The 24,748-nt window shown below is 53.9% G+C and overlaps 10 protein-coding genes across 10 annotated transcripts; 4 read left to right on the top strand and 6 right to left on the bottom strand.

The window, feature by feature from the left end:
- Positions 1 to 237: 237 nt before the first annotated feature.
- On the bottom strand, positions 238 to 729 carry CORC01_02389 (uncharacterized protein; the record flags this gene model as incomplete). The annotated part of the gene is made up of 1 exon (XM_022614039.1): positions 238 to 729. A coding segment is annotated over one exon (492 nt), but the record flags the coding sequence as incomplete, so codon positions are not given.
- A 1,903-nt stretch (positions 730 to 2,632) lies between these two features.
- On the bottom strand, positions 2,633 to 2,854 carry CORC01_02388 (uncharacterized protein; the record flags this gene model as incomplete). The annotated part of the gene is made up of 1 exon (XM_022614038.1): positions 2,633 to 2,854. One exon carries the CDS (start codon positions 2,852 to 2,854, stop codon positions 2,633 to 2,635), a length of 222 nt encoding a protein of 73 aa, XP_022479536.1.
- Positions 2,855 to 4,491: 1,637 nt separating this feature from the next.
- CORC01_02387 (uncharacterized protein) lies at positions 4,492 to 7,785 on the top strand (the record flags this gene model as incomplete). Its single annotated transcript, XM_022614037.1, has 3 exons — positions 4,492 to 6,136; positions 6,188 to 6,996; positions 7,087 to 7,785. The coding sequence occupies 3 exons, from the start codon at positions 4,492 to 4,494 to the stop codon at positions 7,783 to 7,785; spliced, it is 3,153 nt and encodes a 1,050-aa protein (XP_022479535.1).
- Positions 7,786 to 8,587: 802 nt separating this feature from the next.
- Positions 8,588 to 10,709, bottom strand: CORC01_02386 (uncharacterized protein; the record flags this gene model as incomplete). Its single annotated transcript, XM_022614036.1, has 2 exons — positions 8,588 to 10,657; positions 10,707 to 10,709. 2 exons carry the CDS (start codon positions 10,707 to 10,709, stop codon positions 8,588 to 8,590), a joined length of 2,073 nt encoding a protein of 690 aa, XP_022479534.1.
- A 713-nt stretch (positions 10,710 to 11,422) lies between these two features.
- Positions 11,423 to 12,302, top strand: CORC01_02385 (uncharacterized protein; the record flags this gene model as incomplete). Its single annotated transcript, XM_022614035.1, has 2 exons — positions 11,423 to 11,726; positions 11,785 to 12,302. The coding sequence occupies 2 exons, from the start codon at positions 11,423 to 11,425 to the stop codon at positions 12,300 to 12,302; spliced, it is 822 nt and encodes a 273-aa protein (XP_022479533.1).
- Positions 12,303 to 12,453: 151 nt separating this feature from the next.
- On the bottom strand, positions 12,454 to 13,069 carry CORC01_02384 (Cnl2/NKP2 family protein; the record flags this gene model as incomplete). Its single annotated transcript, XM_022614034.1, has 2 exons — positions 12,454 to 12,711; positions 12,773 to 13,069. The coding sequence occupies 2 exons, from the start codon at positions 13,067 to 13,069 to the stop codon at positions 12,454 to 12,456; spliced, it is 555 nt and encodes a 184-aa protein (XP_022479532.1).
- Positions 13,070 to 13,875: 806 nt separating this feature from the next.
- CORC01_02383 (histone acetylase complex subunit) lies at positions 13,876 to 16,346 on the top strand (the record flags this gene model as incomplete). Its single annotated transcript, XM_022614033.1, has 2 exons — positions 13,876 to 14,274; positions 14,868 to 16,346. The coding sequence occupies 2 exons, from the start codon at positions 13,876 to 13,878 to the stop codon at positions 16,344 to 16,346; spliced, it is 1,878 nt and encodes a 625-aa protein (XP_022479531.1).
- A 304-nt stretch (positions 16,347 to 16,650) lies between these two features.
- CORC01_02382 (uncharacterized protein) lies at positions 16,651 to 17,787 on the top strand (the record flags this gene model as incomplete). The annotated part of the gene is made up of 4 exons (XM_022614032.1): positions 16,651 to 16,926; positions 17,124 to 17,395; positions 17,448 to 17,563; positions 17,615 to 17,787. 4 exons carry the CDS (start codon positions 16,651 to 16,653, stop codon positions 17,785 to 17,787), a joined length of 837 nt encoding a protein of 278 aa, XP_022479530.1.
- A 700-nt stretch (positions 17,788 to 18,487) lies between these two features.
- On the bottom strand, positions 18,488 to 19,120 carry CORC01_02381 (ribosomal protein L30; the record flags this gene model as incomplete). Its single annotated transcript, XM_022614031.1, has 1 exon — positions 18,488 to 19,120. The coding sequence occupies one exon, from the start codon at positions 19,118 to 19,120 to the stop codon at positions 18,488 to 18,490; it is 633 nt and encodes a 210-aa protein (XP_022479529.1).
- A 2,564-nt stretch (positions 19,121 to 21,684) lies between these two features.
- Positions 21,685 to 23,738, bottom strand: CORC01_02380 (ATP-citrate synthase subunit 1; the record flags this gene model as incomplete). Its single annotated transcript, XM_022614030.1, has 2 exons — positions 21,685 to 23,214; positions 23,271 to 23,738. 2 exons carry the CDS (start codon positions 23,736 to 23,738, stop codon positions 21,685 to 21,687), a joined length of 1,998 nt encoding a protein of 665 aa, XP_022479528.1.
- Positions 23,739 to 24,748: the final 1,010 nt, after the last annotated feature.

The following is a 24,748-nucleotide window of genomic DNA, read 5'->3' as shown; positions in this document are numbered from 1 at the left end:
AATTCATTCCTTTTCATTATTGGGCGCTTTTAATCGCTTGGTCGACTCGGGTACCTTGCCTTAGACCAGATTTTAGCCAGGAACATATCGAGGCACCGACCAACAGGGAGTCTGCGCTCAGCCCCTCGGTCCCCCCTTTAGCGGATGACCTACGTGGTAAATTTGCTGATAATCTCTCCAGGAGTCCAGTCTCTACGGATATTGTGTAAGGTGTACGTACTGCTGCAGAGTCAAATATCAGGGGGTCGGATCAATGTGGCGTCTCTTCGGGGGGAGAATGGGATCGACGCGGTGGCCCTGAAATGGTCCATGGTGTGCGACGCTGTCGCGCCATGCGTTTCCAGACTTGTTGGAACAGAAACTTGGCCCCCAGGGGCCCGAACTAGTGTACAATGCAAGTGCCTCTGCCGCCGTGCCATTTCCCAGTCCACATCGTCGCATTGTCTCGACGCAACTCCAGACGGCAGTCGGGAGACAGAGGGCCACGATCCATCTACCATCTGCCATCTGCCGTCGCGGCCAGCTGTGCCAAGACATGCGAAACGTGTGCGCCGTCGTGGAGAAGAGAAAATTTCCGCCTTCTCCATGATCGTCCGTCAGAATCGAAGATGGAGTTGGCAATGCCGGGTCCAAGCTTTGTGAGTTATCGTCCTCCTCCGCAGCCCGTGATTCGTTCTTCACCGCTGCGGAATGTTTTCGTCTCAGATGCCACGAGGATCGATTCGTTCTGCACCATCCGGGGCTTGTTTGGAAATTGGGACAGGACTCGGATTTTCAAGCTCAGCCCTTTGCCGCAGCTGGCCTCAGCTGGTATAACGTGATTTCCAATGTCTTGTGTGTTTTCGTGTAACCGAGAAGGTGTGGATGGCCCTGCCGTGACCACCTGGGCAGCCAACCCGGTCGGAAACATGAGATCGAAACGGCGGGATGATCTGATGGAAATGGGCATCACCGGACGGAACAGAGTTAGAGTTCAGACTCATTCAGATGGCATACGCAGTAGACCGTAGCTCCAGTGCCTCAAACCCCAGTTCACCACCGAGTCCAATCACAATTCTCGCCATTTGGCTCACGGCCAACCATTGAATCCCCGAAGGAAATGGTTTCAAGCCCCCGAGGCGATACTCTTTTCCCCCCTCGACGCTGAGGTGTTGCCGCCCACGGTTGCATTTCGCACCGCTGGTCTACCAATCCTCGACATTTTTCTTCCTCCGGAATTGGTGGCGGGGACTCTCATCTGAGAGAGCCGGCGGGAAAACTGCGCAAAAGGACTCGAGGAGTCCAGAACTCGCGTTTCCGAGTTGCTAACCCACGGTGGACCAGTACCACAGTCCACGGTTCCTCGCCCCCCTCATCGGCAGGGGTATAAACAACAAACCTCCCCTTCTAGGGTCCACCCCAGAAGTCGCTGTCACAGACTGATTGTGTCGAGATTATGTCGAAATGTACGGATAGGTAGGTACCAGCTCCAGCGCAGCCGTCTGCCAGTGCTGACATTTCTGAATGCAAGCTGCGAGCTGGTTATCATTTTTCTTCCTTTCAGCTTTGAGCTAATAAGCATCAAATGAGTCGACGACTCGCTACCCGGTCCGTAGATCCCAACTTTCCGGACAGCCTGGCCTGGTCGGGTCTGGGTCTGGCCTGACCTTGACCAACCTGCACCTTGTGCAACTTTGCGATGGCAGCGATCCTGCAGGGTCGCAGACTTGACTAATCTTGCAGAAAATTCCCGCTGGAAATTGCACACCTGGAGCTTACATTATCTTCACCTGAAGACCCCGGACAATGGTGATGAGTCTCGTCACTCTGGAGTCTGGTGAGGCTTCAAGCCACTCGGACGCTGCCGTTTGCATCCTACCGGCGCATTCGGCATGGACGGTGGACTCTGAACCCATCGTCAAAACCGGAAGTGACCAGCCGAATGATGGATTGAGAGATTGCTCAAACTTGTCAGATTGCTTGTCAAGTTGTCAACGTCAGCCTGCACACAACCCGCTGACGACGGCAACACGGCCCCCGGCCGGTCTTAGACAAGGCGGAGGGAAGTTGGCCCCGAATCGGCGACTTCGGTTCCCTCTTGCTCCTCCAGGTAGCTCGGTTGCTCTGCTCCTGCTCCTTCTCCTTCTCTGTCTCCTTCTCCTTCTCCGCCCCTTCCTCCTTGGGGTGGCCCATCGTGAAGTCGGTCCCCAGTGCATGCAAGACTCAAAATGCTTGAGATGTCTTACCTTCCCTAGGTAGGTTAGGTAAGGTACCTAGGTAAGTACCTGCTCGATCTCCCGTCCCTCAGGCAAACCGTATCGGCGTCGGCCCATTCCACTGCATTTCGCCCCGCCAGTTTGTCTTTCAACCTGGAACCACCATCGGACTATTCGTGTGTATTTGTAGGGAACCTTCCTTCTAATGCCTGGATGATCTTGGACCAAGACACACCAAGACGGTAGGGTAGACCACCCATCCATCACCCCGCTTTGCCTCCCGCTGTTGCTTCTTCCAACCTCCCCCCCCTGCTTCCTACACCATCGCATGGTCTCCTCAGATCCCCCCTCACACCCCTCTTGCTCAGTCGCATTGCGCCGCCATTGCCGTTCCCGTCCCCTGCTGCGAAGGCTTCATGCTGTTTTAATCCTGCTAATCAAAATGTACCGACCAGGCGAACCAAGTCGGAACACTCGTCAGAAAACGTCAAACACGGTAGCTCCCTGACGCCGCCTCCTAGAGAGCTGGGAGGGGTTCCTCCTGTCTGACACCCACGTCCTGTTTTGAGTTTTGCCGCTTGCCATTGTTTGCTCAGCAGCGGTCGCTCACCCGAACTCCCAACCCTGTCTGCGAGTATCATGCGGCAGCTCCGTCCCATAACCAATTACGTCAGGTCACCCTTTCGAATTGCCGCATCTTGAAGTCCACGAAAGACATCCAGAAGTGTGCGCTTTTTAACGAGTCTAGAACCTCGGACGACAATCAAGTTGGCCTATCAAATGGTAACCAGCCTCATCGCTTCCATGTCTCGTGTGGAATTTGACCCAAGGCAAAGATTCCCACAAACCAAGACGACCTGCTGCGCCACCCATTCGCACTGGCGTCCTTGTAGGGCACGACGGCGGTTGCCTCACCGGCCGGTCCGCTTTCGGCCGTCTTCCACCGGCCGACGGCCCGGAGCCTCTATCGCCGACCTCACGACATGAACAGTCTCGGCTATCTCGACTTGATCTTCCGATGGTTCCACCCGCCAACGAGAGATTATCGAACTTGGGCGGTCCGCAGCTGCTTAGAGGCAACCACTACTTCCCGAGATTTCTGAAGTTATGTCCACGGGATGCCTTCTAAGGAACGAGGATGTGGCTTTTGCTATCCATACCGAGATGGATCGCCCAAGTTTGTGCTCTTCAGTGCCAAGTGGCTCAAGACATTGTTGAAACACTGGCGTTTGTGGTTCGGGAGCCACTGCCTTCTCGACAACGTTGTTTGACTGTAGTCAAAAAAGTTCCCTTGGAGGGCAAGGCCAACGACATCAGCCAGCATGATGAGTTGCTTAACCATAGTTGGTCAGTCCGAGAAGTTCAAAATAGAGCCCTCTGGAAAAAAGGATCAAGTTTGGATGCGTTGAATTAAATACTAGCAGGTTTTAAGCCGAAGTAGTATCTCAACGACTAATGCTTGCAAATGCAGCTGCATCCAAGCGGGTGGTTCGAAACGCTGCTCCAAGGCGATGCTTCGAATCGATGCTCAAAGATAGGCGGCGTGGTGATATCAAAAAGGAGCCGCTCAGAGAGACCAACACTATCCATTGTGTAAGACATCAACGGATCGTGTGTCAGGCAGAGCATCTCTGGTGAAGAGCACATTGAACCAATGTGTGCAAATCAAACGACTCACAGCTTGAACCATACTCGACCATGCACAACAGTTGCGACACAGGCCATATCAGATGGGTTGAAGAAGGGCAGCGGGCATCTGGAGATCTTAAAGCTAGTGCTCAACCGCAATTTCAAGCGCACACGCAGTTCACAGTTGCAGCTTAGCCTTTGTTGCACGCTCTCACTAGCCGCAAAGCCTTGTTGAGGGAGATCAATTGCTATTCTTTCATGGCTGCTGCTCAGCCTGGGTACCCGTAGTGCTTGATGATGTCGTCCCTGGTGACTTCCCCCAGTGAAAGCAGCAAGTCCTCGAGAAGGAGCATTCAGGGGCTCCCGCTGTTTTCACCCACCAGAGGATGATATCGTCAGGTCAACCTCACACCACTTGACTGGGCCTTCTGCTTTCCTCTTCTACCCTCTGTTCTCCACAGAAGAAGCTACCTGGCAGATTTCCCCTCTCTTCAACCTCTCTTTTTGGCCTTGGCCTGCTGCAAGACTTTTCATTTGCATCATTCTCCTCTTGGGCAGGTCGAGTAGTTTCTTGGATTGGTACCGAGTATTTTTCGCTAGCCATCCGACTATCACCACCTCTTCGCTCGTTTGGAGACCAAAGCAACCACGGAGGAAAATCAGCAAGATGGTGCGCGTCTGTTGCCTTTCCATCCCCTCCAAGAAAAAAGGGGAGGATGAAGACGCAAAGGTAAAGGAGGCGGACTCACAAGAGACAGTCGCGAAGGACATGAAGTTGAAGGACGCGACCTCGAAGGAGAAAAGTCGGGCGGTCCAGGTTTCGAAGCAGCCCGCTGTCGAACTGATCAAGTTACCTCCCCCAGCCAAATTGCCCGGCAGCAATTACAATATCGAACTCTTGCTCAGTGGAAACAATACCACCGGTTCCATCGCGTCCTCTCACCGGTCGTACATGCGCTCTCCCGAGTCGGATTTCATTCCTGATCCCACCGAGGTCGAATACGCATCGGACCCCGAGGATCATATCGAAGCAACCAGAAGGAACAGCACCTGGAACAGACTCAGCCGACGCCGTTCTGACAACAGCAACAACCGGTCTGAAAGCCCAGACAGTGACAAGCGGGTGTCGATTGTCAGCATCCAGAGGCCCTCTTCTAATCCCTCTGCCAAGGAGGCAGATGGCTCCCCACCGTACAACCAGGCTGCTTATACGTACTCTGTGAGACAGAATACCATCAGGCGCATTCAAGCCGACCTCGAGAGCGAGCATAGTTCGCGGTCTGTCACGCCTGGAAGTAAGGGATTCCGTGGGTTGGAGACAGTGGTGGAGATTGCCAGTAATCACCAAAACGAGCGTCAAAGTGGTCCGCGGGACGGAATAGAGCTGGAAATGCACCCCGACATTTCTGCGGTTGATATCGCCTGTCTGCCGCGGCCGCCGCCTGCTGCCAAACTGTCGAACGGAGGGTTTAAGGTTCATCCCACCGATATGACCACTGGAGACCGCCGACGCAGCAGCTGCCCAAAGCCCAATGCCGCCACGAAGGTAACGGCCACGAACCTCGTCATCCGTGAGCGAGGATCACTCCCTCATATGCCTCCTCCTGCCCCAGTTCTGTCTGCTCGCCCGAGTCGCGCCGATCAGGATGACGAGTCTTTCAGAACTTGGAGACTCTCCCAGTACATTCCCCGAGGCGAAAGCCAGACGGTGCTCCCCCTCCCTCTTCAACCCCAGGATATCCCCCTGCCTTTGGATGACCAAAGCACAACTGCCATTGACGACAAGGATGGCTCCGAGGCCCAGTCTCAGTGCGGTACTTTCAGCAACAGCTCAACCGTTTGCGACGCGGAGAAGCTCGATAACAAGCTCGCAGCCGAGCCCATTGGCGCATCACAGCCCGCCAGCACTTCCGAATCTGCACAGTCTCAGGATGGCAGTGGCTGGGAGACCTGGTTGCTCGCCGAAAAGCTCACGTCCCTGGAAGATTCCATCGCAGTTCAGGACTTGACTGGCAAAAAAAAGGTCTTAGCCGAGGAGCCAAAGGTGGAAGCTTCAGCTCTTCAGCAAGGTTCTTGTCCGAAGCCGCAGGACACTTTGCCTTTGAAGGATGACTTGGAGGTCAAGACCAGTCTGGTCGGCGGAACGTCCGTCCCAGTGATCGAGCCGTCGTACTACCCGTCATCCTCGGTCTACTCTTCGGCACAGAACACAGGCAACGTCTCACCCTCGGGCTTCAAGGATTCAAGCGGCGATGACAATCGCAACAGCATCGCCGAGAGTCTTATTGATCTCGATCTAGCCAACTTTGATCGTACGTTTTCTCAAATTCTCATTTGTCGCATCCCGACTAATCACACAGCAGTATTCAATAATCTCAAGGAGCAGCCTTCCGATGAGAGTTACCGCACCGCCCTGGACAAGAACCCCGACTCGGAAACGGCCGTATCAGCTGCCATTCTGCCATCCGAGGAAGGCCCTGGCACAAGTGGATTTAACACTGGGGACAAAAACCATCGCAAATATGATATCTTAAAGAATGTCTCCGTCACAGAGTCCCAGAGATCTGCTTCACTCAATGGTCCAGAAGAAGGGTTTGATGGATCCCAGGCCGATGTGCCTAACGGTGGCAATGTGCCCACTCGGAAGTCCTCATTCCTTCAATTCCTCGGTATTCGCAAAGACTCCAGTATCAAGGGTCGCCGACATTCGTATAGTCAGTCCTCCACAGATCATGTACGATTGAGTCCCTCGTCGGTGTCAAACCAAGTACCCAAGGGGCAAGGTCACACCAAAAGACTTCTGAGTCACAGCATCACCCCTTCGACGCAGCAGGGCCCAAGTGATGACGCATTTACTGCACCTGGGCTCACGGAAAGCGCCACCACAATCTGGCAGCGAGCCTTTCAAGTTGAGCACGATCAGCGTCAGACCAAGTCCACCAAGTCCACTACAGAGGCCAAGAAGACTGCCGGCGCTAAGTACATTATGGGGCCTATCTCAGTCACCGTTACCAACGCCTCTCACATTACAGACGGGGATGCAGCTGAATCTCGCCACGGAGCAGTCAAGGCCCCTAATTCCATGGCAGCAAGAAACGCCAGCCAATCAAGCACCTCTCAGCAGTCTCTGTCTGGCATCATTCTTCCCCAGAAGTTGGAGAACAACGAAGATGTCGCAGGCACCAAATAGAGTCTGGGCCTTCAAAAGCTTGCCGCACCTCCTGCTTCATGGGCCAAATGGTCCTCACATGATAGAGCCAAGAGAACTGGTACTGCCAGCCTGGATGACGATGTGATGCCGAAAGACTTTATGGCAGTCCCTGGCTCGGAAATAGCGCACGGCGTTGACTTTGCTAGCAAGACTTCCCTTCCAAATGTCGTGGAGATCAAGAACCGTTCTCAATCCATGTCGAAGAAGATTGGCAATGCCATGAAGACCAGCCTGGGCAAAATGATGCCGTCCAAGCCAGGTGCCAAATCACCTGCTCAGCTAGAATACCCCGAGCTTGAAATCCTGCCCACCAAGGAAGGTTACAAAGACCTTGAAGCGCTCCAAAGAAGCATCGAAACATTGAAGGGCAGCGAGTATGCCAAGATGGCCACCAATCCAGCTCTTGCTATCGCTGATCTGGAGGACAAGTCAGCGTCCTCTTTGAGGACTCTGCCTGCGCAGCTCCACGAAGCTGAGCACGCGAGACACGATTCTGCCAAAGGTACCGCCAACTCACCCGTTCGCAATGATGTTGCTTTTCAGAGCAAGGACGCTCATGGCGATGGTACTGAACCACCGTCCATCCGACCCGTGACACCGGCCAACATGATCACGCTTCCTGCAGGAGACTCAACTACTGCCACAACTGAACTATGGGCTACCCCGGCCAGTCGTCTCTCTTATACCACGGCTCTTGATGAGAATGACGCAGGTGAGTTTTACAAGGCCTTGGAGCCTTGCTCTTCATAGGTGGCACCATTATTTCTATGTGTGATTTCCCATTGAACAATGCTGACTTTGGTTTTTGTATGCAGGGGATGATCTGCAAATTCAGTCTTGATTCCCATAACGCCTGATGTATGCCATGGCTGAAGTGCAGAGGTCCGGCTATCGACACTAGTACGATATCATTCCGTGGCGAAGAAGGATGGACTGCGGCACCTCAACATGATTTGGCACAGTATGATGACGCTTGCGGAGAGCAAGGAATGTCATGAATAAACGAGGCGGTTTTGTGGCTTGGAGAAAGTGTCGGAAAGAGCATTCATATTGGCCATGAAACCAGCTTTTTGTATGGTGTAGAATGGGGTTGAGGTTTGAATTTCCCCAAGTGTATAGTTCCTGATAGGCAATGGGTTCCAAAGGCAATCCCTTCAAGCTGACCTAGGGTGCTGCGGTCACAATGCTTCGGTTGAGTCAGTAATCACTTCACATTCCGCCGAAACGGTCTGGCAGCTGATCAATGAGTTGGCGAGACTTCGACGAAAGCCAGTTGATTATATCGTGGAACATAGCACATCACAAATGTATGTTTGGTTCTAGCCATGTGTCGGTCCTTTAGATCATAAATCATGAATTGTTTGGTATCCTCCCCCAGACATCCAAACGCCTCCGTAGTCAATCCACGGTATCAATGCCCTTTGATGTATACATCGGCCCAGTGCCAAGTCCATCCGAATCACTTATAACTTCAACAAGCCCACAAAAAGGTCTCAGTTCCATCAAAATATCCACGGCCCGCACGACACGTATCGCCATACACGCGCGTGATTTATCCAAACAAGACATTCTCGAAGCTCTGCTGGTCTAAATGCCTGAATAGCACGTCCTGCAGCGCGGCCCTGCTCTTGACGATTTGCGGCACGACACCGTCGATCTGCTGGAGGTTGGCCCGCATGCTCTCCATGTGGCTGCCAACCTGACCCGCCAGGCCGCGCAGTTCATCATCCTCGAGGTCCTTGAACAGTGGGGTGCTGCCGACGCCCTCGTCGGGGACGATGAAGCCGAAGCCTGGCTTGTCGTGCTTGACAGTGTGATCGGTAGTGTTGGCGGCGCCGGCAGCAGCTGTGGCAGCGCCCGGCCTCCTAGCCTCCGGCACGAGGACGTGTGTCTTGCGAAGACTGTCCTTGAAGTTCCTGGCCTCGGAGCGGGCGTTGGCCTCCAGTGTCCTAAGGGTATCGTGGTCCTCCTCCAGCGCCTTCTCCTCGCGCTCCCTCTCGGCCTTGAGGAGCTCCACGGCGTGGAGGAGGGGATCGAGCTGCCTCTCAAGGGCTGCGACACCCTCGATGACGCGTTCAAAGTTGAGCTCCTCGATGCGCCCGCCATCCGTGTCCAGCAGCTTTCTGTTGCTCTTGCCTGCGGGTGGCACGGAGGCCGGCGGGAAGGGTAGGCCGCGGGAGAGCTTCTTAACGAGGCGATTCGTGATGAGGTGGAGGGCAGAGGCGGCCTGGTCACGGCGCTTCTCGCTGCCCGAGATGCGCTGGAGGACGGGGCGCTCGGCGAGGCGGAGGAGGTCAGAGACGATGGAGAGGGAGGGGTTCGTGAGGGGGGACCATTTCTCTTCTATTATCGAGCGGGGAACTTGGCGCACGCGGGCGGCGATGTGTCGGTGTTTAGGGACCCGGCGGGCTGTTTTTGGCGGTTCGGGCTTGGGTTGCTGCTGTTGCTGCCGTTTCTGTTGCTGTTTTTTCTGCTCTTGGATTTCGTCAGACGTGCGTCGACGGCGTTTCTTTGCAGGTGCTGCTGCTTCTGCTGTATCGTCTTCCGTCGGGCGTTTCTTGGATTTGCGCGGTTTGGAGTTTTGATTCTGTGGGGATGCAGCATCTGAAGTCCGAGGACGGCCAGGCCGGCGACGTTCCGTATCTGGTGACGCTTCTTCTTCCTCGCCTTGAGAAGGTCTCTTCCGCCGCTTTTTCGTCGGCTTATCAGCTGTTTCAGCTGTTGTCTCCTCTGCCGGTGCAGGCTGCTTCTCTTTCCGCCTCAAAGCTTCCTTTGGATCTGACTGCAACGCTTCTTGCGCCTCTGGTTTGGCTTGCGCTGCGGGACGACCGCGTCTTTTTTTGACAACCGCCGGTTCTTCTTCAGCTGGTTGCTCCTCCGTCTCCTCCACCATGACATTTGCCTTTCGTCCGCGTTTCTTCTCAGGGACGGACACGGCCTCGGCTTCTTCCTCGGGGGCAGGCTCCTCAGCCTCGGAAGCCTTTCCCTTGGGCTGTCCTCTTCGCTTCTTGGGTGTGACCTTCTCCTCGACTGCTTTCGATGTTTCTTCGGCTGCTGGTTTCCTGTCTAGAGACGGTCGTCCACGCTTCTTTTTAGGAGCCGGCTCTGGAGATGCAACCTCTTCGGGCTGCTCTTCCACGGTCTTCGCTGGACGGCCACGCTTTTTCTTGGTCGCATTGCTTGTGTTGGCCTCGTCTTCGTCCTGGCCTCCCTCGTTCGTCTCCTTTCTTGGCTTCCGGCCTGCCTTGCCTCGTGCGGCTTTCTCTCCTCGATTTATTGACTCATCTTGGTTGTCAACTTCTTTGGCGTCGTTTGAATTGCCCTTGGCAGCCTTCTTCGACTTTTGCTTCGCTTGCGCCGGCACGGATTCCTCCTCATTTACCACTTCTTCTTCTTCTTCTGTTGCTGCTTCGCGAGGTGGTCTGCCCCTCCTTTTGGTTGTGGCTTCCTCGACCGGAGGAGCCGCCTCGGCTTCCTTGCGTGTGCTTGGCCGACCGCGTTTCGCTGGTGCCGCTGCCTCCTCTGTTTCTGCAGCTTCGGGAGAACCTGGGGACGTGTCGGCCGTTCTAGACGCGTTTGAGGGGCGACCTCGTTTTCGCTTCTGCTCTCCAGCTTTGGGCGGCTGCTATTGTGTCAGCTGAAGTCAGAAAAACCAGAAGTATCAATCCTACCATTGTGATGTCTTGCGCTGTCAATGTTGTTCTGCGAGGCAAGATGCTCTCTCCGAGCGCATGCGCCTGTCAGCTCTACACGCTGTATGTGACCTCCAGACGCGTCCCCTCTACACAGCAGGTACGTATCTCACTAGGTATGGCAGCCCCATGTGGCTGATGCACGCGAACCCACTAATCGTGGCTGAAGGTTCCCCGGACCGCCGTTCCACCTGGGCGCCAGTCCCGTTCAGGTTAGGCTGCTTTAAGGAAGGACCTCACGTTCTGCGAGCTCCCATCCTGCCCAGTGACCCCAGTGGGTTTCACAGCGCTCTTCTGGATCCCCCCAGCGACCAAAGCTCCTTTGTCCCAGCCGGATCACCAACGGACAAGGTTCAGGAGAAGCCACACGCCCAAAAGGGTCCTCTCGAAACTGCCTGATTTCGCTCCTCTTCCACTTTTTTCCCACATCCGAACTCTGTGTCCTTTTTTCGTGTGTCCAAACTTCGCGCCGGAACCAGGTTGCCTATATACTTTAACCTCGTCAACCCGTACTTATCGTCCCTCCTTGGTCCTTGTTGTAGCTGTCGGCATTTCCTCCCTCTGCCCAGCTGTTTGTAATTACGCTTCCCCTCACCCGTCGTCTCTTGGCCGCTTGATCGCGACATACTGCTCCAAGCTACCTCCTTCTTTCCTCTCCGCAGAGCGACGTGTCCATCACAAAAGCAATCATCAACATGCGCGTGTCCGCCACCACTCTTCTTGCGCTCCCGCTGCTTGCGACAGCGGCCGAGTCGCCCTTCGAGCAGTACAAAGCGCAATTTCAGAACTTCCTGAGCTCCTTTGGCGCCTCTGCGCCCAGCGCTGAGAAGCCGGCTACCCCCGAGGCCGCCGTGCCTGATGCGACAGCAGTCGACAAGAAGATCTCTGTCTTGACCGTTGAGAACTGGAAGGATGTCCTCTACGAGCCCGTCAAAGCTGATGCCACTACCCCTGAGGAGTGGTGGGTTCTGATCACTGGTCGTAACAAGACTTGCTTCGGTATGCTCCGCATTTTCGCGTCACATTGCTTCATCTAGATCCTAATTGCTATTCACAGGCCACTGCGATAAGATCGAGACTGCCTTTAACGAGTCTACCATCAAATTCGCCAAGTTTCCCGAATCTCCTCATCTTGGTCTCCTTGATTGCGACGCCCAGCCCGTACTTTGCAACGCCTGGTCTGCCGGCACCGCATCCATTTGGTCCATCGGCTTGTTGCCCCCTGGATCCGATGTCGACGTCTACAGGAAGCGCTTGAACGTCACTACCACCACCTCGGACGACATTTTCGACCTGTGGGTGAAGCAGTCCAAGCAGGACTGGACCCTGACGGAGAACATTTTCCACCCCTTCAACAGCTGGATCGCCAAGAACAACCTGTCTGTCCCCGTTGGCTACGTTTTCTGGGCCTTCAACCTTATTCCCAACTGGCTTTTCATGATCCTCGTCTCCTTTGGCAGCCGTACCCTGATGAACCGCCGTATGGGCAACACCTTTGACAACCGCGCTGCTGCCGCTGCTGGTGGTGCTCCTCCCGCTGCTGCCGCCCCTCCTGCTGGTGGTGTTGCCCGGTAGATGAGGTTGAGTAACTTTGGATAGATGAAGAGGGGCTATAGGGCACAATGGTACTGTTTTGATATCCAGACAATCCGGGCAATTGAAAGGATGCAAATGAGGTCCCTGGTCATTTGGGTTATGTAGTGCCAAATTAGTAATCTTTAGTTGATCAACTTTTCCCGTCGCATGCATCTTGCACACTTTTGAGGCCTTGAATGACGTCTTCTCCGAGCTTGGGGTTGGCGAGGCGTCCGTAGCGGAGGTCGCTCATGCTACCAACTGTCTGTTTGACTGATTCCATGAGTTTGCTCTCCTGAGCTTCTAGCTCCTGAATTTCTGCTTCAACATCCGCTATCGCAGTGTCCATCTCTGGAACGATGGAGTTCAGTGTGTGTTTGGGATCTTGCGCCCCAGCCACGCCAAAGAGCTTTTGTATCAATATTAGGGACGCCGGTCTTCATGGGATACAGCCTGATCACGAAACTTACTGCTCTCTCAATCTCGAGCTCCTGGTCGGCGTCCTCGGCTGCTGCACGTTTCCGGGCACGGGCGATCTCGCGCTTGATGATCCTCCCGCTCTTCTCCTCGTTCTCAATGTTTTCCGTGACCGTGTCAACGAGCGTTCTCCTTTGATGCTGCAGATCACGGTACAGTGAACGGATTTGTGGGTTTGCGCGGTGCGGTTTTGGGAAGAGCTCGGTGAATTCCTCAAGCGTGATGGATGAGGGTAGCTGCGCCGGGACAGTCAGGTAATTATGCAGAATGGCGGCTTCGGTGGGCGCCATGATGGTTTGCGTTGTGAGATCGGCGGCTTTGCAATCGACAATTTCAACGAGTCAGTTGCTGAGAGATGCCAGAAATGGCCATGAGAGTTGCAAACGCGCCTAAGATAGCTTATTTGAAAGGAAATAGGTAGTCGTTAGCAAAAAGCAGGGCAGGGGGTTGGCACGGATGAAAAATGAGTTGTGAGGTGAGGTAGAGAGTAAGGTAAGGTATGTAAGGTAGGCAAGGCAGGTGGTATGAGTGGTGCTTGACTTGGGGCAGGCATGGAAGACGCGGTAGTTCTTGCGGGACGCGTTAATGAGCCGCAGCGCGTTTCACTCCGTAGGAAGAATCGACACTCCTTGCCATCTACACCTCATCCATCACGACTGCACCTCGCGAAGACGGCTCTGCCTACGACAGAATTCACAGAGAGAGAGAGACTGTCAAGTGCTCAAGAAAATCATCGTGAGATTGAACTTCCTTTCCTTTCATATTTGCCGTCAATCATGGCTAGAAACTGACCAGTCCCTCAGCTTTATACCGTGTAAGCGACTTGGCCAGCACTGTCATCCGGATTGGGCGAGGTGCCACGACGGATCACGGTTCGTACTGTGCGATCAGCCTCGAACTTGCGCCAACTGGTCTCGAAAGTGACTGTGTCTTAAGCTCCGGCGCACTGTCCGAGAATTTAACCTCACTGCCCCTTTGGTCTATCAGCCATTCGAATACATCCAGGTTATCGCCAGAACAGGGCTGTCGGAAATCTTGACTGGAACGCTGCGCTATTCACAGTAGATATACCAACCCGCAGACGCCCCAAACGACCATGGCGCCCGCACGCCAACCGCCCCAGCCCTTCTCAAAGGAGGAGAAGGTTCTCTGTTTCCATGGTGAGATGCTGTACGAGGCCAAGATTCTCGACATCCAGCCTGCCGAGAGTGGCGAAGGCTTTCAGTATCGTATCCATTATAAGGGTTGGAAGAACACCTGGGACGACTGGGTTTCTATCGATCGCATCCGCAAGTTCACAGAGGAAAATAAGGAGCTTGCCAGCCAGCTGCACGCCCAAATGAAGGACCTGCGCCAAAAGAGCAGTGCCAAAGCCCCCAAGAAGGGTATTCGCGTCAATGGGACCGACTCAGCTCGTGGTAGTGAGGAACGAACGGCAGGTGTCGTTGCCACTGGCCGTGGCCCTCGACGGGCGAGAGATTTTGACCTTGAGCAGGTGAGTGCCGAAACCGAGTTTCTTTGTGTCTTGCTTTCTGTTCTGCGCCTGTTCCAATTTTGGTTCCTCCCGGCCTGTCATTGTACCTTGCCTCCAAGTAGAGGCCCATTGTAAAGTGAGCATGAAACAAAGTCCGAAAGACGCAAAGGACCATAGGGGGCGAAAACCCTCATCTAGGTGAGGCCGTCGAATTGGCCCTGCAAAGGCTGTAGTGTCACTGGCAATCGAATAATGCCGGGCCTCTTCACCGCTGGGTAACTGCTTTTCATCCCGTCGAAGGTCAGAAGGCGATGTGAATCGGCGTCCATCGAGGCACCTGCCAAGGGGAAAAAATCACCTTCCTGCCCCGACAAGCCTTCGCTGGTCAAGCTTTTTCCTCAGCACCTCCCAACACCACACCTTTCTCCGATCTCCCACACTCCTCCCATTCATACCGCTTCTCGTCACAAATCGCTGGTTCGATTTCTTATTCTCCTCGGCATATCGACAAAAGTCATCCCCTCTTAATCATACTTGACCAAGAAATCATTCGTTTCTTGCCTCGAGATTTCAGGATATTATAATCACAAATTCCACCAAACACTGCCGCCCAGGAGACAGACAAGATGAACTCTCAATCTTGGGAAGAATTCGCGCGGGTCCAGGATTGGGTTCTCTCGCAGCAGGCTGCGCCATACTCTGAAAACCAACCCAATTACTACTCTTCGTCGCATTCCGGCTATGCGCTTCGCCCAGACTACTCCGGCCGACCGGCCCATGCCTTGGAGAGTTATGGACAGCCCTATGACGCTCTAGAGAGTCGTGGCATATTCGAGCACCACGGCGGCGATAACCACGACAATTGGCTTCTGAACCAACCTGTTTCTCGCGCGGAGGATGTTAATGAGCACGGAATTCGACACGAAGTCGCACCTCAAGACGACGACAACGAGGTTTTGACCAAATTTGCTAGTGATTTGGACTTCGAAGACGATGAAAGACCGGCTCCGGCTTCTAAATGTAACGACTCTGAGGAGCCGATATCCGACGACGACGACGACGAGAAGGTCAATCGGCGACGCAAAAGAGTTCAGATGGAGTCAGATGAAGAGGAAGATGCGGCATTCCCCAGGCAACACAAACGGCGCCGAATGTATTCGGATGAGGACGAGGACGAGGACTGTGAACATGAGGAGTTCTTGATTCCGAACCAATACGACTCCGATGAGGAAGATCAGGAGATCACCCCACTATCCAAAAGGCGTCGGGTGCACTCGGACGAGGACGATGACGAGGAAGATAACGAGGACGATGACGAGGAATATGATGACGAAGATGAGGTGCGCATGATTCTGAGGCAGTGCGACTCCGATGAGGAAGAGGAGGAGATCTACCCACTACCCAAAATATGTCAGAAGCATGTGTCCGAGGACGAGGACGAGGACGATAACGAGGAAGAAGAGTTGCGCATGATTCTGAGGCAGTGCGACTCCGATGAGGAAGATGAGGAAGAGCTCTATCGGCAACCCAAAAGTTTTCGCAGATACGATGAAGGTCAGGCAGATGATGAAGATCAAGCAAACGACCAAGCCTCAGAGTCCCACGACGGTGTGGACTACGCCGCCATGGTCGACCCTAGATGCTACGACATATCGCTTCCAAGAGCGGGCCCTCCCCCCAATCTCGAGAACATCGAGGCACGGCACAACGCATTTCTACCGCAGTGGAACGTCGTCGACTGGCATCCGCCGGCTAGAAATCTTGAGTCGCCTCCCAACCCACACATCAATAAGGCTGTCGACATCATAAGCATCTCTAGCGATGACAGCGACGACGCCGCTACCAGTACTGCCAGTGACTCCAGTTTAGAGATCCTCGGGGAGCGGCCTGCGAAAGCCTGCATCGACAACAACCAACACCTACGAAACGTCGAAGATGGCGAGTTGGAAGATTCCAATTCCAAGGATTTGGTCAATGGGCTTCCGCAAAAACACGGCTGCGCAGGGTTTAATAAGAGAAAGCGTGAAAGCAGCGTCGAGATCCTCTTCGAATTCCGCCGTAATATTCGACCCAAGCAGCAGCAGCAGCGGTAGGTTGGGGTTGGCTCATCACACCATCAGACACATTGTGCGGCTGGTTCCGCCTACCTAGTAGGAGCGACCACAGACTGCTCCTTCCCGCAGTAGAACGACAATGGTACCGACCTATCACCGGATTCCCATCCCTCCCTTCTCAAGTCGCCTCTGAAGCTAGGACAAGCTCCCTCCCGTGTCCATTTCTTTCAGACTCATCCTCAACCAACTGGATATTTCGATCATCGCAAAAAGGCAACGCCTTGACACTACAGTCGACTCTGCAAGCACCGCTTGTATTCCTTACGTACTCCTCACATTCATCATGGCTGTCGCGTCTCGCAAACTTCGGCCGGCCGACTCAGTGCGTCGGCGACCTCATAACGATAAAGGAGCGACTTGGAAGGAGCCGCGCTTGCTGAGGGCAGATAATCTGACCACTTCGCCTGCTACCCGAGCCAGACCCTATATCACTAAAGACGGCAAGCCCAACTATGACAATCGCTACGACATGAGCGTCACAACTCTCAAGCGAGAACAATCTTCCCGGACGAAGTCGTCGGCTCGCTCTCCAGAATCGACCAAGGAAGAGCTTCCGACTGTGAGTTTACACGAACACAGTAGTTGCCTCAGTGGGAGGCTTCGGCCTGTGCACATCTCATGAGGATTGGTATCGGGAGAAATCATCATCATCAATCGAACAGCCCAGTGGCCTTGGCGTCTTTTCGTGCTTCTTTTCCCCCACTTTTTTGGCGTCGTGACTGCCGGTTGACACGAGTACTAATATCATACAACCAGGAGGACGGATTTCATGCGCGTCCGTCAATCAAGCTGCCTATCCCTGACCACATCAAGGCCATGCTCGTTGACGATTGGGAGAATATCACCAAGAACAACCAACTGGTTCCGCTTCCTCACCCCCACCCAGTTGATGATATTCTGAGCGACTACCTCAACTACGAGCGCCCCAACAGAGAAGATGGCTCTGCGAACATGGATATTCTCGAAGAAGTCGTCGCAGGACTGCGCGAGTACTTTGAGAAGTCTTTAAGCCGGATCCTACTGTACCGGTGAGTCCTCTGCTTTGACTTGGCATCCCAAGCCCTGCTAATTCCATCGTAGGTTTGAGCGCCCCCAGTACCATGAGATCCGTAAGTTGTGGGAGAAGGCTGGCGAGGAAGACAAGCACAAGTCTGTCTGCGACACTTATGGACCTGAACACTTATGCCGCCTGATGGGTAAGTCACATTGAGGCATTTGGTCCATGGCGCGGTACTAATACAAATCAGTATCTCTTCCCGAGCTCGTTGCTCAGACAAACATGGACCAGCAATCCGTGGCGCGTCTGCGTGAGGAACTCTCCAAACTCACTGTTTGGCTCGGCAAAAATGCGAAGAACTACTTCGTCAGCGAGTACGAAACCCCTTCTCAGGAGTACATCGACAAGGCTCGGAGTTTCTAGGCGGCCAGGCCTTATCTTGCATCCTAAGTTGAAAGATGAGTCGACCAGACGGCAGACTGTTCGATGTTCCATCTCGACCGTTTTGCGTTATTGGAATTCCGGTACCTGGACATGCAGGCTTGGCGAAGGGTTTTAGTTGGAGGGAGCGGGGAAAGAACACCCATTAGCTTTGTATTGTCTGCTAGTATCAGGCATACTCAACCAGTACGAAGGGTTGAGACAGTTACATAATCATTGTTTTTCACTTGCAAACTTGCCCCTTTCTATGAATCTTGGCATCTTGAGAGGCAAGCAAATGGTCACGGTCCATGGAATACCTCATTTTACTCTTTCTTTGTAACTTTCAGCTACCAGGCATGCAGTTGTCAGCATAACTGGTGGGCCATGTGCCAATGAGCAGATGAACCCGAGCTCCCGATAGCTAGTTTTGAGTGAACTTTTTCGTTTGATTCCAAATAACTTGACGCAGACACTCTCGTCTACGTATGTTGTTGTACAGTCTGCTATGATTTTGTACAAGGTTTTTTCGTGGTGATGATACACGATTTGATCTCTGTTCCGTCGAGAGCTACCAAGAAGCCCTCTCATGCCCGAGGAGCCTCTTCAGCAGCTCAGACGGCTCTCCCATATTCGCCCTCCCGTCTTCAATTCTTCGACTCGCCAGGTTTTCAATCCATCCCCTTTGATCGTCCCCAGCTCTTTACCGCGCAACGGCCTTCTCGATGTAGAACCCGGGATCCGGCCTCCGCAGCTCGCGCATCTCGGGCTGGGTCATGGCGCGGTCGACCTCCTCGACCTTGACGAGCTCCTTGACCTTAATAATCATACCGGCGAACTGGGGGCTGACGGGGTGGAAGACGGTCTGGGAGCGGCGGCGCAGGCCGAGGGCCTCGAGGACGCCGCGGGTGCTCTTGGGCAGGCCGATGGCCGAGCGGTGGAGGGTGATGCGGAAGAAGGACATGGTGGACAATTCTGGTAGGTAGTGAGGGGCCGTCTGTATGCGCTCCGGCTTGGGTCGTGGAGTAGGGAGGAGGGTTTGCGCTGGTGGTTGTCGCGTGTCCGTCGCTCGTTCGAGGTCGCTTGCTTCTGTTGAGGGATTGATGCCGGCTCCTATTGATTGGAATGATGCCACGTGCGCTATGAGCTGGTAATTGCCGTACAATTGGATATCTGGCGAAAGAATCGTTTCTTTGGTATCGTGGTGTCGTGGGAAGTCAGTGACCAACCTACTCAAGAACTGCCTGGTCATGCGATCGAGGGATCCGAAAATCATTAAGCTATTCTTGGAATTTTGATGGTCCGTGCGCTCATCGCGACGGAAGATGCCGGGCATGGTCAACTCGGTCTCCACTTGTGACCTCGGGGGGAGTTAAAATCACAGTGCAACCCGCGATCTTCACGCAGCAGACGCCCAGCTGAGACAGGCGATGATTATAGTGACACAGGCGACCAGTATGCTCGCGCTCTCAGCTATAGATGGATGGCATCATGAAGGCCAATCAACGTGGGGCTTACCCTGCTGGTTAACGACCTATCGCGGACGGAAGGCTCTGAAAGTTTTGAATAGCTAATTGACAACGTTGACGTTGGGATAGTTTTTCCAAAACGATGTCGCTGCGATAAATCTACCGCCTCGATGGGCTCATCATCCCTTCTCGGCACGAAATTCACATGCATCACACAGCTCTTGTTGGGAACTCGGATAATAAGCCGGACTTGGATGGATCTAGGAAGGCTTGTCTGCTGCCGAAGTCTTGTCGGCTGCCGAGGCATTTTGAGAGGTGGCGACAAGGCCGCTTCACACCCACATGTGCTCATTATTGTGCCAATTCTTCAACAAACCTGAACAAGAAGAGCCGGTGTACGGCGAGGGGCTGGCATTGGTCTAAAATGGATTTTTGGTCCAGGGAAGAGGATATAGTCACTCTAGATGCAGCGATGGTGGGAATCTCTCGCTTCCAGCTGCGGTGACTTTCCGGGTGGCCTTCAAACGTAGCACAGTGGTATTGGTCAAACACTGGCGTTGGATACCTAGTCGCATCTATCTTGATCTCTAACCCTTGGCGGCGAAACTGTGATCACATTCAGCATTACTCTCTCTCTCTCTCTTTGCACGTCGCTCAAGTACCTATGTGCTTTACTCAGAACACCGTCGTAATGCAGCATGGCGTTAGCCAACTAAGCTCCTCTGGTCAGGGCGTCAAGGAAATACATTTAGTGACTCGCCAGGTGTCGAATCATGCGCATTTTCCCTCCAGCGCTGGGGCGTACCATCTTGGAGAAAGTTTCCCAACTTGGCTCAAGATCATCTTGCGTCGGTAAAGTGTTAAAGACGTAAGCTTATGTGCTGCTAAGGGTAGTGAAAACAGATAACTCTAGAGGGTAGCGTGAAGCAAATCCGTCGCGGTTGAGCAAGAGTCGGTTCGAGCGGCGCAGGAAGTCGAAGTTAGACGCAGATGTTCGCAATTATACTGGGGTAGATTGATTTGCCCAGTAACTATGAAATGAAAGTCGATGATCAGGCGACCACATTGCGTAGTATTCTAGCTCTTCAACGTCGACGGTGGACCTCACTCAGACGGCATACACGGCTACTCATAGGGCAGCATTTACACATGGGAACTTAATGACAAGCCAAAAGTGATGTTCGCGAAAGAATTCCGATTGACGACATTTGAGCCTCAACCACACCCGAGTTGTTCTCATGGGCAAAGGGGCACTAACTAAGGCGTCATTTGGTAACGAACTCTCGAGGCATGCATGACGGGTATCTCAGTAGTAAAATGACACATTAAATAAGCTTTGGCAACGTCATCGTTACGCCAATCGACGTCGCGGCGTTAATCTCGTATCATTTTTGGAGCCATGTCCCCAGACTTCCTCGAGAGTCGACAGACCATTGTCAACGTCATGTAAACCTACCGAATATTTAACAGTACAATCTTGAAGCAAAGGCTGAAGCGCAAGGTCAACGTCCCCAAAATAGCAAGGCTAGATAGAGCACACGCCCCTCCCTCTATATCATAAGAACGAAGAAAAGTTCACCGTCATATCGAGATACAACACACGGCGTTTACAGAGATGACATGTGGAGGCCCTTTCTGTCTATTGTAGGATGAAGTCGCAAAATTTTATAGCATACCGAGTCTGTTCGCCTCCCAGCAACGTATGTGTATCTAATGGGCCAACCCACCTCAGAGGTATCCTCAAAACAGCACATTCAGGACCCGCAATCTCAAGTTGGAGCGAACGTCACAGGCTCGAGCCAGCTTAGATGACGTTTGGCCAGCTGTCAAAGCCTCCTATGGCCTGAACATCACTATTCGCTTACCAACCCGATATTGACCCCAAAACACTGATCAAAGAACACCATTGTCACCAGGCTGACATCGAATTGGCCAAATAGTTGCCGCTTGGGCGGCGAAAGCTGCTCACTTCCCACTAGCCCTAAATCATGCATGGCAAGAAGTAGGAGGCCGTCTCCTTTCCGGACCGGTTCATCAGCTCGGTCCGGATGACCCAGCTAATTTGAGATGTTTGATTTAAGCTTATCCTAGAGCTCCATCGAACGCTGATGTCGGCCCGCCCATCCAATGAGATTGCCGCCGCTGCCAGGGCACAAGCGCGCCTTTAGTGTCTCGGGTGAACCCGACTTGTTGGTCGCCAACCAATCTAGGTAACAAGCATATCACGTCGAAAGCAGGATTTGACAAGACAATGGGGCAAAACCATTAGTATATCCCTGGGGGACTGCGCAGCACTACACGTATATAGCTTGTCGTACAAGACGCCATTTAGCACACCATCATCCCTCGCATGACGTTAAAATCATAGACTCCATTTCTATAACCACATCCCGTGGCAAACCGTAACCTTCCGCCGCTAACCGTTGAATGCTTACATCTGCACCTCCACTCTGCCCTCGGCGCCTGGTGCGCCTGAACCGAGCTGGGGAAGGATGTAGGTAATGTCGTCCCATGGGTGACGGTACAGACCAGTGCGGAGTCTCTTCTGGTCGAGGTAATGGGCAATAAGACCGATGGAACGGCCGAGAACAAACAGGCCGTTGAGGACACCCATCTTGAGGTAGTCTTCGGCCTCTTCAGAGGAGAAGGCACCGCAGTTGCGCATCAGATCAACAAAGCAGACAGCAATGCAGCCATCGACATTGAGAATGAGGTTATCCTTCTTGGAGGTGGTGACGGTCTCGACAGCCAAGGCGTAGTCGAGGAGCTTGTGGGTGGGGAACTTCGCCTTGACGTACTCCTTGACAAGCTCGACACGGAGATCGGGGTTGTTGCGGGACTTAACACGGTGGCCAATACCGGGAATGAGCTTGTTCGCCTTGCGCATGTTGTCGACGAACTCACGGGGGCTCAGGCCCTTGTCGAAGGCCTTGGTGAACTCCTCGGCGGCTCCGTCAAGGGCACCACCGAAGCGGGAGCCAATCGTCAGGAGACCAGCGACAAGGGAGGAGATGAGGTCCTTGCCGGCACGGGTGGTGATAATGGTGTTCATGGCACCGGACACGGCAGGGCCGTGGTCGGCAGTAAGCATGAGAACCATCTCAAGGAACTTGGAGGCGTAGGGAGGCAGGCGGCGACGGAACCACAGGAGGGACATGACACCACCGATACCAATCTCTTCCTTGAAAACGTCGGAAATGGGCATGCCAGCGTACAGAAGCTCCTGACCACGGTCGTCGGAAATGGTGGAGATGAAGGCTGCAGGCTTACGGATGAGACCGAGCTCCTGGGCCCAGGAGTAATCAATGGGGATCTTGGGAACGACGGGCTCAGGCTGGGGCTTGATGGTGCCGTTCTTGACAAGGCTGTCGTAGAGAGCCTTCAGGACCTGGGGCATATCCTCGAAAGTCTCGGGGACGTAGAAACCAGCCTGCTTCATCTTTTCGTTCTTGGTCTTGGCTGTCTCCAGGGTGGAGTTGGCAAAGGCACCGGCGTGACCGAATTGAACCTCAGTTTTGAACATGCTAGCGCAGGTACCAATGGCCCAGGCAACGATGGGCTTGGTAATGACACCGTCCTCAACGGCCTTGATAACCTTGTACTCCTCAACACCACCAACCTCACCGAGCAGGACGAGGATCTTGCAGTCGGGATCGGCCTGGTATCTGAGCAAGTGGTCGATGAAGGTGGTTCCGGGGTATCTGTCACCACCAATGGCGACACCCTCGTAGACACCGTCGGTGTTGTTGGCGATAATGTTGTTGAGCTCGTTGGACATACCACCAGACTTGGAGACGTAACCGACGGAGCCCTTGCGGTAGAGCTTGGAGGCAACGATGTTGTCCATCATGCCACCAGTGTTACCGATCTTGAAGCAGCCGGGCTTGATGCCACCAACAGTGGCAGGGCCAATGATGGTGATTCCCTTCTGCTGAGCCTTGTGGGCGATCTCACGAGCGCGCTTGGATGCTTATTAGCGAAACGAGAACCGTCCAGGGGAGCAAAAGCCAGACTTACGCGCTCGGGGACACCCTCAGCGATGATGGCAATAGTCTTGATTTGGGGGAACTCCATCAACTCCATGGTGGAGGTGTAGACACTTCGGGAAGAGGCGAAGTTGACGACAACGTCAACGTCGGGGTGCTTAGCAATGGCCTTGGGGACCTCCTGGTAGACTGGCAGGAGGGTCTCGCTGGTTCCCCAGTACATCTTGCTGACGAACTGACCACCGAAAGTGTAGATGATGCCGGCAACGGAGGGGGTCTTGCGCTTGCAAATGAAGTCGAAGTCGAGCATACCCTGAACGGCACGGGGCTGCAGACCGTAAACGAAGCATCTGGTCTTGTCGTTGAACAGAGCGTGTTCGGGAAGAGGGCTCAAGGGACGGCTGGGAGCCGTGAAGCGTGTGATGTTGTCGTTGGCAGACAAGCCGCTGGCTGCCTTGGCGCCATTGGCACCGTTAGCGGGGGTGGTGGCCGAAGGCATTGTGAAGAAAGTCGAGCTTCGTCGGCGAGGATGAGAGTCTCAACAGAGAAGAAGAAAAAAGTCTGGCGAGGGGTAACAAGGTTAGCAAGCTTGTCGAAGCAGACAATGGGCGCCAGTAACAAGTCTAAAGATGTCTGCCCGCGAGAGGAAAGTGTCCAAGTAAGGATTGGAAAGGTTGAAGGTGGAGGAGGAGTAAGAGGAAGTGTGGTAGAAAACAAACGAGCCGGAATTGTGGTGGGGAGAAGGTAAGATTTCAGGAGGGACTCGGAGGACGACTGTTCGCAGGAAGCTGAATTCGTTGGATCTGCGAGGCTACATGCTCATCGGCAGCTGGGGACACCACCAGACATTAAGTGGATCTTTGAAGCTGGCGTAGCCCCAGCTCCTTGGTGGGAGACACTTTTTTTTTGGTCCTCTCTACTGTGTGATGCGAAGCGCGGCGCCCGGCGGGTGTGGAAGTGGCATGAGGTATGTGCGAACCGTTCGGAGGTGGGAAAGAGGCGTCGGAGGGGCAGGATTGACATGACCGGGGTGGGTAGGATTCGGGGAGCGGCAACTGACCTGGCGGTGATGCTGTGTCTACCTGGTTTGGTTGATGGAGCAGCGGCGCACAACGGCAAAGTCCAGCTTCTTTTTCTGTCGAGCTGACGGAGGATATCCTTTGGCGGAAGGGATTTGCGTGGGGGAAAGGAGCTGCGCAAGAGGAGGAGGGTGAGAGAAGGAGGGAAGGGAAACAAGAGAGAGTCGAGTGAGAGAGGGTCGGGGGAGAAGAAGAACGGAGGTCGGGTGTCGTAAGTAGTTGAGCGCAGAGACGGGCCACCAACAGGGTGTGAGAGTTTGGTGAGGTGGAATCGGTATTTTTCAAGTCTTTTTTTTTTCATCCTTCTTTTCTTTCCTTGTTGCTGGGCCGCTTTCTCACTCTCCAGCGGGAATCGGCAAGGGAGTAGGAGGAACGAACGGTGTGCTGTGCGTAGCGGTGCGGTGCGTCTCTGCGTTTGTGTGAGGTGATG

Source organism: Colletotrichum orchidophilum (assembly GCF_001831195.1).
Source record: "Colletotrichum orchidophilum strain IMI 309357 chromosome Unknown Scaffold_13.1, whole genome shotgun sequence".
NCBI classification, from domain to species: domain Eukaryota; kingdom Fungi; phylum Ascomycota; class Sordariomycetes; order Glomerellales; family Glomerellaceae; genus Colletotrichum; species Colletotrichum orchidophilum.
This window is presented reverse-complemented; position numbering and strand designations above follow the sequence as displayed.